General features: G+C 35.3%; 1 protein-coding gene across 1 annotated transcript; it reads right to left on the bottom strand.

Moving 5' to 3' along the window:
* Positions 1–6,022: 6,022 nt before the first annotated feature.
* Positions 6,023–16,808, bottom strand: LOC140148815 (uncharacterized). Its single transcript, XM_072170888.1, has 7 exons — positions 16,690–16,808; positions 15,247–15,516; positions 14,628–14,681; positions 8,413–8,466; positions 8,184–8,285; positions 7,026–7,328; positions 6,023–6,378 (listed from the first exon to the last, which is right to left on the bottom strand). Exons 1-7 carry the CDS (start codon positions 16,754–16,756, stop codon positions 6,023–6,025), a joined length of 1,206 nt encoding a protein of 401 aa, XP_072026989.1. The 5' UTR covers positions 16,757–16,808.
* Between the last annotated feature and the right edge of the window lie 1,730 nt (positions 16,809–18,538).

Raw genomic sequence — 18,538 nt, 5'->3', positions numbered from 1 at the left:
CCGACAACTATAGTTTGAATGATATTTATTATCACACGAGGAAATAAAAACAAACGAATATGGCGCCTCACGTGCTTCAGGTCAGGTCAGTGGTCAAAGGTTTTTTATCGCTAAATCGCTGGCTGAATATCGTATCAAATTCAAGTGATACACTACCGTCGTATTATTGACACCAATTCCTAATTTCGACATTACTATTGCGAAAGGTTATTCCATTATCAAATTAGTAGACTTTCTGTAAAAAACAAATCACTGGTGCCTGATGGGAAATACTAGTGCGCCATCACCGGATTGCTCCCTGCTCTGCTAGCTGGCGCACTTTCAACTAGTTTCAAACTTGGTACTCGCATTGAACAGGCAGAGTTCGCAAAACTAACGGCGTCGTTATTTGCCAACCTAGTAAAAGGGATCGAAATTAATTATTCATAACCGATCGATAACTGGCCTCATTTTCTAAATAGCAAACCAGCGGGATTTGTCATAGGTTTGCGTTGATAATAGAACAACCGTGAAGTTAGTGTCACCCCCTTGATATTGTGTCGCGATCTTTAAACAGCCCGTCCAACAGTGTGATCATGGCGAACCTAAATGTAGCTTCTGTTTTGATATCTCTTGAGGGTGAGAAGAGTTCTTAATGTCCTGCGCGCATCCAACGCATCATGAAGAGACTGCTTCTTACGGCTCATGATGCAGTCATGTTTACAGTAGAATTCATCTCGACCTTTGCAGGACTTAACCCCATTAAAAGCTATTAAACCAAGATAACACTCATTGAAACAGCTCAACTGATTAAATCGGATCTTCTCTGGTTGTGCACAAGTGACTGTTTTCATGTGCGATATCGCAATAAAGCTGGTATTCATAGCTTCAGTTGGGTAACCGATAACGAAAGGAAACAATGTTATGTGTGGCTTTGTTCACGAAATCAGACAATGGCGTGCTTTTTGTAAACCAGCATTCTTGAAAATGAGCAACATAATGATTTTTGACTTAACACGGTTTGGAAATAATTTCTTCATATTTTTGGTGTTATCTGTCGTTTACATGTCCTTCCTAAAACACAAAAGTACGACCCTCTCCAAACACCTAAATTAGCTAAAAATTTAGGACATGTTACAAAACTATATTGTCTAGAATTTTAGAAGAGTACTTTTAATATTGGCCGGTTATTTTTCACACAGCGACGTTAACTAGGCAATGTACTATTACCTATAACATTAACTAAAACACCAAAGTACGAATATTTCCAAACATCTAAATTAGCTAAAATTTAGGACATGTTAAAAACTATATTTTCTAGAACTTTAGAAGAGTACTTTTAATATTGGCCGGTTATTTTTCACACAGCGACGTTAACTAGTCATATCGCCATACTGTTAACGTAGGGCTATTTGTAGAGGTCACTCGTAAATGGGAAAGAGCACTGTGTATTGTGTATAGGAAAACGGACAGTAACTGCAGTATGTAGTGTTTACAGTGAGCAAGTTTCCGGACAATTTCTGACCGCGCAATTATCAAAGGGCCAAAATGGGGATCACCGGGAATTTGTTTGTATTTGTCCCCTCAGAAAACCTATCATGATACGCCACTGTACATGTAAAATACTAGTAACACCCACCCAAAAGGATTTCTACACTGCATAGGCCTAGCTGAGAATTAAGTAAGAAATAAACCCTTAGCATTCTGTGTTATGAAGGACCAAATTATGTTAAGGTATCAAAAGTGAGATACGAGGCTATGGTTAGAAATCCATCAGACCCACCGTCCGTCCGCTACGCTTTAATTTGATTGACCAGTATGATTGTAAAGTTGTCAAAGTACTGATATTCTTACCTTGTTAAAAACCTCTTCCACTTGGCTACATAATAGGCTACGTTGACTGTTGCAAGATCACAGATCATAATCTAATATGTCGCTCATGATATCAGAACAAGGCTTATCTTTGGACGAGTGACCTTGAACTTTGAAGAAATCTCTATTTTTATCAACTGGATCAATATTGGCTAGACGTTAGTTTCGATTAATTTGCCGAAATTTAAGGTGGTACCCCAGCAAACACAAAACGTTTTCGACATCATTCGCAAACGGTTATAAAAGGTTGTCAGAAAACGTTTAAATGTCGGGTTATATAAAGGGTATATTAAGAGTATAAAACGTTTTTATAACCTTACAAAACATTTTTTGATAATCTACTGCTCAGCAAACAAAACTGTTTTATAGAAAACGTTTAAATGTCGGGTTATATAAAGGGTATAAAAACGTTTTAATAACATTCCAAAAACATTCTTGAAAACTTGATACAAAACATTCTGAACAGAATGTTATTTTGGGGTTGAAAAAATATTTTGCGAAAAATGTTTGCCCAAAATATTTGCAATTACGTTTTAAAAACGTTTTCATGACCATTAAATAACCCGACATTTAAATGTTATTAAAAGGTTTTGAAAAAAACATTTTAAGAACATTTCTGTGTTTGCTGGTTTCAAATATTTTAACATAATGTTATTTAAGTATTGACAAAATATTTGGCAACAATGTTTGCAAAAATAGTTTAAAATAACATTTTTGAAAACATTAAAAAATATTGTTGTAGTGTGTTTTCATACAAAACGTTTTAAAACGTTATCATGACCTTTATATAACCCGACATTTTAATGTTATTAAAACGTTTTTACCTAAACCAAAAGCCAAAATATAACTTATTTAAAACGTTTTTAAAACGTTTTTGTGTTTGCTGGGACTATACCCCTGATAAATTTTTAATTTTGCATTTTTTCAAAAAATAACTACACACACTGGTAACAACGGTTTTACGGACGAGGAATCCAATTACTTCAGTGATTTCAGTGATTCAAGACAAGAGGTTCATGTTAATAAATGAGGTTCATTCTTGTGGTACCTCTTTTCTTATCATAATTAACGTACCGCTTGTCTTGAGTCACTGAAATTCCAGTATAGTAACTGGATTCCTTGCCCCAATAATATACATAACTTTTTTTACCAGTATGTTATTATTTTTTGAGAAAAATGCAAAAATAGTCACAAATTTATCAAGGACATCCAGAAACAGGTATTTAAAATGATTTTATCATTATCTCCAAAAGGAAATAAGTTACTCAGTAGGGAGCACGGTGGCCGAGCGGAACGGGCTCCGACTCATAATCGGAAGGTTGCGGGTTCAAGCCCCGGTGACGCCATCGTGTTGTACCCTTTTGTAAGGTACTTTATCTCGATTACTCCTCTCCACCCAGGTGTATAAATGGGTACCGGCATTCTTTAATGCTGGGAAGGTAACAGACTGTGGAGGTGTAGCGATCCCCATACAGCAACATTAAATGGAGGAGTCTGGCCCAATCGCCAATGAAAGAGAGATGGGCACTTCGTTCACTGTTTATATACAGGTTCGCACACTCAGAGAAATTGTTCGTTGGCATAATAAGTTGATGTAAGTCGTTGCGTCAATATCATTATGTTGGTCGCACTCATTTGCACTTACTTGATTGAAAATGAAACTAGGTTAGCATAATTTTCTAGAGGTGTGCTATAGTATACAAAATTTTGCACTCATTACAAAAATAAATATTTGAATACTGCTAATTGTGCAGAAAATGATCCAATTACGTGAATTAAGTAACAAAGTACCAAATTGGAATAACTCAAAACAATAAGTACCAGTAACTTAATATGAACGAGTTACATCAACTTACATGTTGAGTTACAATAACTCAACTAATTGGTTCTTTGAACCTTGTTTATTTTTCTAAGTTCCCTGAACTTGAATTCAGAAGTTGGCATTACTTAAAAAGTTGACGCAACGACTTACATCAATTTTTAAGTAATGCCAACAAAGTTGATTAGTTGACGGAACTTTTGAGCTTTTTCAGCATTTTTAAGTTCGGATAACTAAAATGAATTTTGGTTTGGCAACTTTTACACTATTTTTGAGTTGTCCAAACTTACTCCTTTTGAATTACGCCAACAAGGCGAACAAGTCATTTCTATGAGTGCATCCTTTACCTTTACCTTTTTAAGGTGATATTGACGCATATCGAACAAGAATGTGCGTATGTGTAGGTGGGACGGCTGATACACAATGCTGCGAGAAATGTATGAAAATTACAAAATTTCATAAAATTACTAAAAATATTATAAAATGTAAATAGAAATTTATAATTTAAATGTGTTTTTCATTGCATAATCTCAACCTCAAATGAACGGGAAAATTTAAATGCAAATTAATCACACAATGACCTTTCTTTCTGTATCACCACTTTTTTGTATAAAGCAATGTGAGAATAAAGTTTTTTAGAGAGATTGGTAGCTAGTCAACAGAGCTGGCAAGAAATTTCAAATTTCCACTGGTGTTTTTATTGGCAACATCAATATATTGACAGCAGAGCCTTAGGCTTGTGTGAAAAATAAAACATATTTAAAAATACACTATAAATAAACTAAAACTGACCAGCTCTAAAATGAGTTCTTTGAGCTGCTGTTCCAAACGACATTACAATCCATGCTTAAGCGAAGGTCATGCATCATTCTACGCATTTTTTTAAGTACTGACCAATTCTGTAGCAATATGTGCCGTTTTCAACACGGCCCCGGATACGGCCGTTTTAATCACACGCAGTTGGTTTCTTACCTGGTATAACCAATTTTATTAGTTCTTGTCCAGAACTTTTCGGTATAATTACCATAGCGACAGATGAAAACAAGTTTTGGGTTTTGAATGTATTGACCTGCACTAGACGTACGCTGTAACTCTGCATCGCACAATTGGTTATTAAAGAATAGGCATCAAGACGTGCATCGTAATAATTTTTATGGAAAGTTCACATTATCCATGTACGTTTCACTCGCACCTGTACGATTAGTGTCTTCGAAAAGAGCGATATATTATATTCAATCTATGATTGCACACATACACAGACATATGATAGGTGATAAGTGCAGTCTCATTAGAGTTCAGTGTTTTCACCTATCGCTATGGTAATTAATCCTGTTACATCACTACTAATTGTTAATCCTTTCTCTATGGTGACTGTACCACCCGGGTGCACCACGAACTAAGCTCCATAGTTTGATAGTTTGAATTGTTAGCCTTTTACTACTACGCCAAAAAGTATCCCCACGTTAAGAGTGATATAGTTTGCCTGACTGGTCTATCATGTGCGTATTAGAGAAAGTGGTTTAATTCGTAATACTTCTGGCGAGATATCACAAGACAATTCTCGAAATAAAATATATTAATATTAATCCGCGATGTAAGGCCCGCTGATTACGAGCTGATCAAACTGTATATCCAACTTGGTGTAGTGGCATTTAGGACTTGGTTTCGCAATCCGTAAGATACAAGGTTCCAAACCTGCGTTTAAATTGGTCATATAATCTGTAAGATGAGATGTGTCAATTTTCGTCACTTTTTCTTAGGCTGGACAACAAGATCCGTTGACTTCCAGTTCACAGATAACTTGAATATCGGCATAATAATAACATGGAAGGTCCCACCAGGTGTGCAAACCACAACAACCCATATACATACAGTTTTCAGCTATCGATACTATGGGCTCCGCAACAACCCAACCTAGAAAAAAAATAAAGAAAAGAATCACTTGATATGATTTAATTGACAAAATGCCTTCAGTTTCCATATACTTCATTCGAACAATGCCGGGTAAGTAAGGTAAAGTAAAGGAGACGATTCTGTATCGTGATCGGAGTGCCCATCTCTCTTTCATTGGCGTTTGGGCCAGACTCCTCCATGCTGAACCCACATCACCTTTGTAAAACGTACATAATTCATTAACAACAATAAATCAAGCAAGTTTCTAAAGTATATGTATATATGATTTGCAGACTGAACTTCTGTAAAACTTTAAGATGTTATTTTTCAATAATATATTGATTTAGACAATGAAAAGTGATCTTTTTGTCTGCCCCGACAACAATACAGTCAACCCTTAATAACAGGCTGTTAGACTCAATCAATAATACAACTAAAACACATATACATCATTTATGGTTAGGACCCATAACGAGCATCATTTTGTGACTGACCCCAAAATCCTATTCCACTTTGTGTCGTACGGTCGTAGGTATTTCCAGAGCCATCAAGACACACCCATTGACCCTCTGTGCTTCCATCAGAACACCCCAACCAAATGGCTTCATGTGGCGGCGTTAATCCAAATCCACGAATGAAATCATTTTCTTGTTTGCTGTTGATGACAACTAAATGAGCTCCGAGGGCAAGATTTTCACACTCGGTTTTTGCATTATCCCAAGTGTATCTGGTCACTACATTGGTAAAAACTTCCTGGTAGCAACTCCCATTAAAATATGTCCAGGATGACGGAGTACCACAGTCAACTGTCATGTCTGTTATATATATAGAATTGCAAGACAGGAACCGAATATTATCATGAACATTACTTTCAATATAGACATTTTAATAGGGACACTCACCCCGACACACAGGGTCAGGGCTTTCAAAAATGTTTCCGAACCATACACAAGATTATACTAACTGAAGAGGTGTTTTAGGTCAAATCCAGGGCGCTGAGTTCAAATCCACAGCATGTGTTTTTTTTTAAATATAAGAAATGTGACCAAATCCCCATTTTTAAGGGACACATGAAGGTAAAATTTCAGATCTTATTGTAAACCCCTGTACTGTATTCCTCTTGCCATATTGATCAGAAAACAATTGACCGATCTGTGACGGACGGTTCATGAGTTATTAGTGGAATGTCAAAAGTTTGAACTACACAGAGGTCAAAACCAAATTTTTTCCAAATTCTTCCTCTTGCAAAGGCTATTAAAAAAAAAGAATAGTTTGCATCATCTAGGATATTTCACAGATAACATCGGGAATATATCAAGGACAATATTTTAGGAAACAAGATATGTAGTATATAACTTGTAAAGATTGATCTACTAATTCTTTATCAACTCTTCCGACGATGAACAAAACGTGATTTTAGTCAAGACGTTTCCTGTAATAAATTCTACATTAAAATACTTACTTGTTAATTCAAAGATGGAGGCAAGTATGGGATATTCCGCATCAGCACCACCACAGTACTGCTCATAGTTCCCCGGACATCTAAAAGAGCACCGCTCAGCTGCCACCTGACCATAGATGTTAAAGTTATGTCCATCCGGGCCACAGGAACAATATATGTAGTGCACAGAAGCGTATTTCATATTGCGGGATTGACAATGTCCAAAGCATACTTCCCTGGTCATAAAGGGATTACTAATCAAATTGGACGTGGGAAATATCAATGGACTACCATTTATGAAACACCCACTGTAGTTTTGACCAGCTGGAAAGAAAATCGAGAAGTCAACTTACAATGTTTTACATGAAATTGTAAAATATTATGCATTCTTAAACACTTGAGAATGTTCCTGCAATCTTATTGGTTCTTACCCGTGTGATATGACACGATATCACACGGGTCAGCGCGTGTGCATCGACGCGATACGCGTACTCTCTATTTGAACCAATCGGAGGCGCATAGCAACAACGGGACTGATCGATTTAAAGCCCTAGGTATAATTCCTTGCAAAATGTAGGATTTACTTTGATTAAAATTTGTAATACTTTTTATTTGAATTAAAGTGTTTAAAAATGAGAATAAAGGTACTGTTTTTAGCCGCTGCCGTGCATCTATCGTCTCATATAACACGGGCGACATCATTATTTTTGGCGTAAAACAACTCGGCTTTGCTTCGTTGTTTTACTTAAAATAATGATGTCGCCCGTGTTATATGAGACGATAGATGCATTACAGGGGCTACAAACAATACCTTTATTCTCTAAATAATCACTTAGCCTATATGATGCATTTTATTTCCACAGGGCGTAAATCCCACCAATATTTTGGCAGGGGGATGGTCTATACAATCATCCCGCCAATGTTGACGTCTGAATATGGGTTTCTGACCAAATTAACCTCATGTTTGCCCATTTTATCAAATTTTCACGCACTTTGCGCGCATTTAGCCCACTTTTGCACCATATTTCATCAGTTTAGCTTCAAAATAGCAAAATTTTTCACGCGCTTCGCATGTTTTAATTTCCTCAGAGCGGAAGTGATGTAGATGCTGTTTTTGACAAGTCAATACTCGAGGAAATCGTCACTAATTTCAACACTTTATAAGTAAAGCGAACTTACCGTTGTCATTTGAAGCAGTTAGATTCGTTTCTGGAGCAGCATAACTGCCTATTGTTGTTCCAATTATAGGTTGCGTGCTGACGGTCGCGCTCGTGAGAGATTCTTCAAAATATCAAAATGGGAATTAAAAAGTTTAAAAAAATTCAGAATTGATAAAAAAGTCCATTTAAATATCGGGAACAACTTATTTACTTTACCGATGACCATGATAACTGATCAAATCACAAACCTGACTTAGCGACTGTTGTCACGGTTGTTGTTAAACTTGAAGCAGATGTTTCATCTGTGTAAAAAACATTTAAAAAAAGCACATCAACTCATTTGTGAATTATTGTGACATATTTTACTACATTCAACTGATTTACGTATAGGATAATGGCCAAGGATTAGAACGTGAGTGGAGGCCCTAGGCCATTCTTAGCCACTCACGTTCTAATCCGCGGCCATTAACCGACTTAATACACACTTATGACGTCGCGCTATTGTTTTACCGCTCCATTATTTTCCACGAATGGAGTGTTATTGAAATTTGATGCTCTTTACAAATTGATCAATTGCTCACACTGAATACACTATCAAATACACTAATAGAATGATCGTACTAGGTGCGGGTGAAAAATACACGGACTCAGCTTTATCGGTAAAATTTCTATAGAATTACCCATCATATCACGATCCAGGTGTTTAGTTTAAATCATCCGTAACCACGTTCTTGAATTATAAAGATCTAAAATGTTTGTTACCCAAATTGAATAAACGTAGATTCGTAAAATCATTAAAGTGATTAGAAGTACAATCAATAGTTCTTTATGCCCACTTCTAATGTGTTAACTATTGACATGATTGAAGTAGTTGCGTTTAGGTCTGTATTTTGCATAATAAAGAAAATTGGCAAACTGGTCATAGGTTAATATGAAATAGTTAAATGCAGATCATTGCAGTTTTGTACCTCAAGAAAGGTAGACCTGCCGCTATCATGAGCAATGATATTCTTCTCTATGAATCGAGTGTTCGATTTTGGACAACCTTGCAATTATGGACACTATTTATTTATCTTGGATACTAGTAATTATAATTTGTGATGGAATCATTCCGAGGATATATATCGTTGATTCGCAGCAAGGACCTAAATCAGGTATGATTCTACTTTAAGCCGAAGTAAGGTACGAAAATTTTAAATGTGTAAACTTAGTTTTATTTGGTTGGCCTTATTGCAACCCATTTTACCTAGGCCTATTATGTCCCTGAACTTCGGCGGCAAAAAAAACAACAAACAAACTTCGCCGCTTCCTACGCGAAATAAAAGCTCAACTTCCAGTCCCCTCCCGAAATCAACTGGAGCGTCCCTAACATTATAATATTTAATTATCGGATAGGCCTACTGATCGATGTAAGTAAATATTCAAACATGCTAAAATACTATCAGATGAAACATCAGATGTACTAAAGTGAAATAAAAATTATACCGAAAATAGACCTACTGTGGCTTTTATCATTATTGAACATGCCCAAAGCAAACGATTTAAAAATAAACAGATACATAGGCCTAAATACATGATACATAATGTGTATTATGTAGCAATGTTGCCCAAAATGTAACAAATTAAACGTTGGTCCCAAGCCACTGAAAACGTATAAAAATATAAAGAACAAAAAAATGATATAAAAACACTAAGCGTAGAAAGAAAGGTCCAAATAATTTAAAGTTACGGGCTTACTAAGTTAAGCCTAAATAAGCATTTTCCACCAAAGTGAGGGTAAAAACACATCTTGCATAATAAGTATATACAACTTTTAACCTGCCCGTTTTGATCTTGCCTTACTTTTCACAGATTGCATTGTAAATTTATGTTTAAGGGCTCGGATAGCGACGTTTTCATGCACGTGTAGGCCTATATAATATATTTGAGGGACCTGAGAGCAAATCAGACACATCGAATTGGATTTTGAACACGAGGAATGTCCTTCTGATATCAAATAATTCTGATTTTTATTAAATTCGCGATATATACATTACACATTTTATGGCAAATTATTAAAAATTGTAAATTGTATAAAAGTAAATTGTATAAATCTAACGATATGCACCTAAAGATTATGAAGTTGGGATGAACAGCTGTCCATCATATGAAAATTTTGACCTTCATTATTACAGATTTTTTTCCTCAAAACACTAAAAATGTAGGTCTTTTTGGAAAAAATGTTTATGTTCAATATGAAAGGTCAAAATTTTCAATTCGGCTTTTCATCCCAGCTAGGCCTACGTAGGCCTACAGTTTCATTACATATCATTTATTAGATTTATAAAGTTTACTTCGAGGACTGTTAAATTAAAAAATATGACATTTTAATAATTTGCCATAAAATTTGTATTATATCACGAATTTCACAAAATCAAAATTATTATTTTTTTTTATATCAGAAGGACAATCCTCGTATTCAGCATGTAATTCGATATGTCTGATGTGCTCTCATGTCCCATAACAATAATGTGCAAATGTTGCTATCCGCTTCCTTAATTTATTGTATTAATGAAAATCATAGTTTTGTTGTTTTTCGTATCATTGTTTTGCATGAATGAAGTGATGATAACAATACTGCACTTTACGCAAATACATGCTTTTCGAAAGTGCAATTGTTATTAACACTACATTCGTAAATGCCAGTACTTTTTCCCTGAAAAGTATTTGCTTTTCAGAAAAAAGAGAAAGGCATTTACGAATGGCGTGTTATTGTAATCATCGCTCCATTCGTGGAAAATAATGGAGCGGTAAAACAATAGCGCGACGTCATAGGTGTGTATTAAATATGGTCGAATCCAACGAAAAGTGTTCACGGCATGTTCAGGGCCATAACTTAAAAGTATTAATCAATTGACATTCGTTTTTATATTGTGTTTATTCGCCTTGATCATACGCTTCGCGCCATATATAATAAGACCCCTTCTGTGAAAAATTTAGACACAGAGAGACCCCCAAAACATGCTATTTTTACCCATTTTTTCAAAATATTTCTTAAGGTATTTTTAAAAACATCTAAATCAGTTATGAAAAGAAGTCATTGGATTGAATCTAAATTGATTTCCTGAAAGGTGTGTATTCAAAGATTGCCTGTTCAATTTTTCACATATTTGTACATAATTATGAATTTTTGTGATCATTTTTGAGTGGTATTTTTTTACATTACCTACGAATACAATTTTTCATAGTACTAGATATATCTTTAAAAAATGGAAATCACTAATAAATGCGCAATTGACACAAGCTTTGATATGTCCAATACTGAAATGCATTGTATTCGGACATCTTTATTATTGTGTTTAGCTGCCAGAAATTCTAAATGGCACAAAGGTAGGTTTGGTAAAAAATGTGCATTACCTCCGAATACATGTTAAAAGCTGTGTCATTTCCACAAAGTGAGAGAATAGTAAACAATAGTTAAGGAATAGGTGCAGGGTAATACACTCTTTATTTCTACCAAGTTTCAATAGCCTGCGTTTAAATATTTCTGAGATGTCAACAATAAAAGCAAGTATTCGTAGGTAAATTTCGGTAACCGAATATTACCTACGAATACAATTTGACATCATGACATTATTGTGAAACACCGCCATTCATGCCAATGCCCATATTGGTACATAACGAAGGCCTGTATGTTTGCTATCAAATCATATGTCAATGAAAGTTGCGAATTCACATACATGCCCACCATGCAAAACCGAATACGGCTTAATTGTTGAAAAATATGTACTGAAATAGACGACGGTCTGCTCATTTGAAAGAAAAATCAGATTCGAAGAAGATTAGAAGGGATAAATACTTGGATTTGTCAGCTGTCATGTGTGTTTCATTTTAAACGTTTACCGACCTTCTGGTTTCTGAGTAATTTGTGTCCAAATTGGTTTATTCGAAGGTAACTTTTGACGTTTTCCCTAAGTTTACCTACGAATACCATGAACAAAAACGACTTTTCTCATTGTCTCATGATCTAGACAACACAGTGGTGGACCCAAGTATAAAACTAATTATAGCTGCCCTCAAACGAAAGGCCACAAGACGTAACTAACTCCAAGATGGACTTCACAAGTCTGCAATAACGGTTTTAAGCGATTTGTGTGCAATTAAGCAAATTAAAGTCACTTTAGTGCCTTTGTTTCTTACTTCAATCCTCTTTCAACCGCTGTGAACCGACATTATTAATACATGATAGGGTCTTAAGTATCAATAAACGCACATAAAGAAAATATTACATTCAAAGTGCTTTATAAAATGAAGTTTTGATTGCGATATCCACCAAAAGTCTAATTCTTACCTACAAATACTGAAATGTTACTTACGAATACAGCATAATACATGACATGTGTAATGAAGTGTCCCTACCAATGGAAATTAATTGTCAAAAACTTTAAGCGGTACCCCAGGACACTATTATTACCCATATACGGATTCATTCAACAATTATTTATTATTTAAAATTGCTGATTAACTACTTGTATATCAAAATGAAGTGGTCAAAATCTTGCTAAAAGCATAAAAAATTTTTGATCTAAGGTAATAGCATTTATTCATTTGGACGTACCATCTGAAAGAGATCTAAAAACTACCATTTTATTATTTCATTACCATAATAGCCAAATTTAAACCTCTAAACTCAATATAGATATTGTTAAATCGCTCATGTTACCTACGAATACCCGGGTTTCTTCACCTTTTCATTGTATAAAGCGTTAGGTGTATGCGTATAATTCCTAATATTCTTGAAAACATATATCCTACTCGTTCTTATACAATGTGTAAATTGATTCATACTCATTTGATAAATAAAATACAGAAACTGACCTATACTTCATTTTCAAAAATAAACTAGCATAAATTGACAAAGATCATATTGATCGCGTTATAAAAATAAAAACAAATATTTTCTGGTTGAGCTAGCATTTTCCTGACACCCTGTGGTCTACATTACACGAAAAAAGCGTTAATGTGAATATTCCATTTGTTTTAGGTTGATTAGTATTGCGATAGTGAAAGCATCCTAGTGGTATTCGTAGGTAACATTGGGTTTTGATATCACATTTGCTATCACACGTCCTGGATTTATTTTTCAAGATTAGTAATGGCACTTTTGGTTCCTATAAGGCCAATATGTCATCAATCAATGGGCAAAAGGAAAAATTGTGGAGACATTTTTATTTCGGACTTTTATTTTTGGCCCGTGGACACTTTTTGGTTGGATTCGACCATATACATATGGGCAATTCCACGGTAACTCGTGCTACACTTTTGGGCATCCTTTCACAAACTTTATGCTCCAGCTTTTAAACTCATTTGAGTGGAATCTTTATTTTTTGTATTTTAATAACCAACATTCAAGGCTAGATCCTCATAGTATTGCTAGATGAAGATACCAACTTCTGTACGTTTGGGACAGCTGTGAAACATGTAACTCGTGCTACGAGCAGAGGACATGCTAAAAAATCACTCACTTTCATTTTGATGGTGCCCTAAAACAAAAAACACTATAAACATGATAAAGCCTAATTGATTTTGATAAGTAACTACTATCTTGATGTACCTTAAAAAGATTTGCCCTTCATAGTTTTACATTTTCTTGCAAAAAACACGGTAACTCGCGCTACGGTAACTCGTGCTACAGTTTGTCCGCTAATAGATACATGAAAAACATCATAAAATATGTAAATTTTGATATTCCTTGAGCAATTTAAAACAAAAATATGAAATAAAACTTTAATGAAGATGTGCAAAGGAGGTCCAAAATGTAGGTCCTTTTTCACTCTAAAAAGTAACAAAATATTTGACCCAAAAAACACATTTTTCAAAGAAAATTCATGGTGTAAGTGCAAGACATTGCCATTGTAGCACTTGTACTTTTGAAGTTAAGAGAATTTTTCATGTTTTGGGCCATGTCCACTTTTGCTTGCTTGCCCATATACAATATGAGTGGAACATATGAACTTGAACGATGTGCTTGAAGTAAAATAAAACAACATTATTTCATGAATGAATATCTTGAATTAAGTGAGGCTCCTGGATTCATAATCTATAATATAAACCGGAAGACCACTTCAAGTTTTTGCAGCACGAGATCGAAAGTTTCCTGCTAAAGTTGGTTCGACGTTAATAAAACTTTTATAAAATTTTATTAAAAAAATCCATTTAAATATCGGGAACATTTATCAGTCAGTTACATTAGTCGGATATCTAAACGAATCTTGGCAAAATAATAAACTTGACGTAGCGAGTTTTGTCCGCATGCGCCTGCCAGTTTAGATTCTATGGTGAAGATTTCTAGCCACCGGAAGTGAAATTGGTTTATCGAACAGGTTCATCAGGACAGTTATTGAAAATAAAGACGCAATTACTTAAAAAATATCAACATATGAATTAAAGGTTTTAAAAACATCAATCTAATCAAATCACAAACCTGACTTAGAGACCGTTGTCAAGGCTGTTGATAAACTCGAAGTAGACGTTTCATCTGTTTAAAAAACATCAAAAAATTAAAGCGCATCAACTCATTTGTGAATTATAATGACATATCTTAATACATTCAACTGATTATATACATACATATACAGTATGAGCGGAAAATATTAATTTGAATGATGTACTTGAAGTAAAATAAAACAACAAAATTATTTCATGAAAGAACATTTTGAATTAAGTGAGGCTCTTGGATTCATAATTACATCTATAATATCAATCGGGAACATTGATCACATTAGTGATATCTAAGCAAATCTGGGCAAAATATTGGAAAGGTTTGATATAACTGTATAAATACTTTGAGATAGTTTTCTGTAGTGGCTGTAAAAATCTAAACATTACTAAGATATGTATAATATTCGAAGTTTTAATATCATTTAGACCAAGGGATTTGTGTTCCTCCTCCGCTAAGTGAGTGCTTGTACGGTCTCAGTAATTGAAAGGTGGCACGCTTTATTGAATAGTGGCATTATTCACAACTTATTACTGTAACCCCTTCTAAAATGAACAACTAAAGCAATGAAAGTTACAATAGAATACGGAATTTGACATTTTACCTGCTATTGTTTGATTAAGGAAAGAAGGAATGTCGTCTTCAAACCACATCTGTGTACTGTGTACTTCATCGCAACCGTCGATACAACACTTGTCAGTTGGTGCTGGTGGATACATCATATGTTTACCAACGGGGGAAGCAAATACACGAGTACAGGCCCGTCCCTGTGTTATCATGGTTATCGGTACCGCCCAGCGCAGTCTACCTCCTTCGTTTGGGTCTGCCATTTGAGTCACGAAACACACTAAGCCATCCACGGTATACAAGCAACCTAGAAAAATCAATATGGTCACCATTTGAATATGTAATATTTCTTTAATTGACGATTGTAGCACTCGTATTTATTGTGTGATGATAACTCTGCCGGGTAGAATACCAGAAATGCCGGTAAAGTGTCCGTAGAAGGGTTTCCATTCTTTAGGGTAGTGTGCTCATCAGAGGCCAAAAGGTCTTTTTTTATCACTGTTGTTGATGCTGTAACAAAGACCCGTAAATTTCGGAAGCAATGTTTTTCACTGATTAAAATGTGTTATAAATCAATGACGTCTTTTTTGATCTCGGTTAATGTTGCATACAGCAGGGAGAATTTAGTAAATGTAAACAACGTCTGTAAAGGGAGAGTGCATGCTTCTTTGCTTTTGGGTGATGCTGTAAGTGAACCTTCTTTGCATGCGGGTAATGGGAAAGTGCACACCTCTCTGCTTACAGGTAATGATGTAAGAGTATTGTTGTAGCAAAGAAGTGCGCATTTCTTTGATTATGGGTAGGGGTAATGCCCGGGGGTAATGCTGTGACGAGAAGTATGCACCTCTTTCTTTGTGGGTAATGCTGTAGCGAGGAAGTGCGCACTTCTTTGATTACTGGTAATGTATATATCAGTCGTCCTCATTTGAAATAAAATCTGTTCTATATTCGTTGTCGATGTGATGTAACAATCGGATTAACCACCATAGCAATAGGATAAAACAATATTTGAATATATCTTGCTGCACTAAAAACAGGTTGCACTCATCACTTGTGTATGTCTGCAATCATAGATTGAATACAATGCCGTTCTTTTCAAAGATACTAATCTTACAGGTGCGAGTGATCAGCATGATATGGTTCAATGCAGAGGTGCCGCGTGAACGTACTAGTGAAGTGCAATATATTCAAAGATTGTTTTACCCTATTGCTATGGTAGTTATTCCGATTATTACATCACTTCGCCAGCGAATAAGGTACCATGGGGCAATTCGCAAACAATAAAACCGGTGATAGGTTGTGAATGCATGTGGAATATCTGTCATTATACACGTATATCTTGGAACTGTCCTTCAAGCATGGCGACCATTTCACTTGTTATACCGTTCCAGTTGGTTTATGACATAGGCCTACAGTCAAAAGGCTGCACACCTATGTAGTGTTGGCACAATTAAAAAGTTAATTAAAAACGATTACTTACCTGACATCAAATAGTGTGTAAGTAGCAAGTACTTATAAATGTTGAATACCATCCAGATTTGCATCATGAAATGTTGTTAAATTCACTGCTCTTCGGCTGTTGTGATGATAACGATTATTGTATATATTGTCATTCAACTACATTCATTGAGGAAATACTTCGTTTACCCAGACAAATTAATATCTGATCTGCGCATTCAAAATATTAACATTATTAATCTAACAAAATCGATGAACCGTGCTAGGTGGATTTTAATTAGAATTATAATCATCCTTTTATTGGCATAGTGTATTTTTATCATTCTAATTCAATTAGTCGTATTAGTTATTGAATCATTGATGATACTATCTGAAGTTTTATATAAAAAGATACACTCTAAGAAATAAAGGTTCTAGCATGATGCAGTCATGTCTACAGTAGAATTCACCGCGACCTTTCCAGGACTTAAACCCCATTAAAAGCTATTAAACCAAGATAACACTCATTGAAAACAGCTCAACTGATTAAATCAGATCTTCTCTGGTTGTGCACATGTGTCTGTTTTATATGTGCGGTATCGCAATGAGCTGGTATTTATAGCTTCAGTTGGGTAACCGATTATAAAGGAAACGCAAGGAAACAATGGTATGTGGACCTTTGTTCACGAAATGAGACAATGGCCTGCTTTTTGTTAACCAGCATTCTTGAAAATGAGCAACATAATGATTGTTGACTTAACACGGTTTGGAAATAATTTCTTCATATTTTTTGGTGTTATCTGTCGTTTACATATCCTTCCTAAAACACCAAAGTACGAATATTTCCAAACATCTAAATTAGCTAAAATTTAGGACATGTTACAAAACTATATTTTCTAGAATTTTAGAAGAGTACTTTTAATATCGGCCGGTTATTTTTCACACAGCGACGTTAACTAGGCAAATCCCCATACTTCTAACGTAGGCTATTTGTAGAGGTCACGCGTCAATGGGATGAGCACTGTGTATTGTGTATAGGAAAACGGACAGTAACTGCAGTATGGATAGAACCTTTTTTGTCCTCTCAGGAGAACCTTTGCTCTTGAACGAACAAAAAAGGTTCTTTAATTTGGAGAACCCAAGGTTCTCTAAAGAACCGAAACATAGTGCAGTTATTCTGCACAGCAAACATGATTCGACCTTTGCAGTACTTAAACCTTGTTAACAGGAAATTGCGCCAGCAAAATCAATCGATAAAGTCTAGCCCATCCTCCACATTGAATGGTGGACTGTACTTATACCCAAATGTAGCACTTGCCAATCAATAATCACCCACTTGAAATACCCTGGCTCGCTCCACTGACCAAAGTTATGGACAGATATGGGAGTTGTTTTTGCTGTTATTTGTCACTTGCATATCAAGGAGGTACGAACATTTGCAGATGCCCCACCTACTCAGTTTTTAGCCTACATTGTAATATATACATTATTCTTGATTGACATCAAGTACAAAAAATATCCGTCAAGTGGTTTAGCTTTAATGCCTTTCCGAAGAGAGCGGTCCACAAGTTAGTGATAGTCACTAAAAGTTGCATTCGATTTACACAGGAAATTTTGCAGGCCTGGGTCATGCGTGCCCTTCCATACTAAATCACCAAAGTGCGAATATTTCCAAACATCTAAATTAGCTAAAAATGTAGGACATGTTACAAAACTATATTTTCAAGAATTTCAGAGAGTACAATGCATATTGGCCGGCTTTTTTCACAGAGTGACGTTAACTATGCAATGCCCTATACCTATAACATACACTGTTTGTAGAGGTCACGGGCGTACGCGTCAATAGTGAGACGCGTATTCTGTATAGGAAAATGAACAGTAACTGCAGTATG

This window comes from Amphiura filiformis, chromosome 3, assembly GCF_039555335.1.
Source record: "Amphiura filiformis chromosome 3, Afil_fr2py, whole genome shotgun sequence".
Classification (NCBI taxonomy): Eukaryota; Metazoa; Echinodermata; class Ophiuroidea; order Amphilepidida; family Amphiuridae; genus Amphiura; species Amphiura filiformis.
Note: the sequence above shows the minus strand (reverse complement) of the source record. Positions and strands in the feature narration are given on the sequence as shown.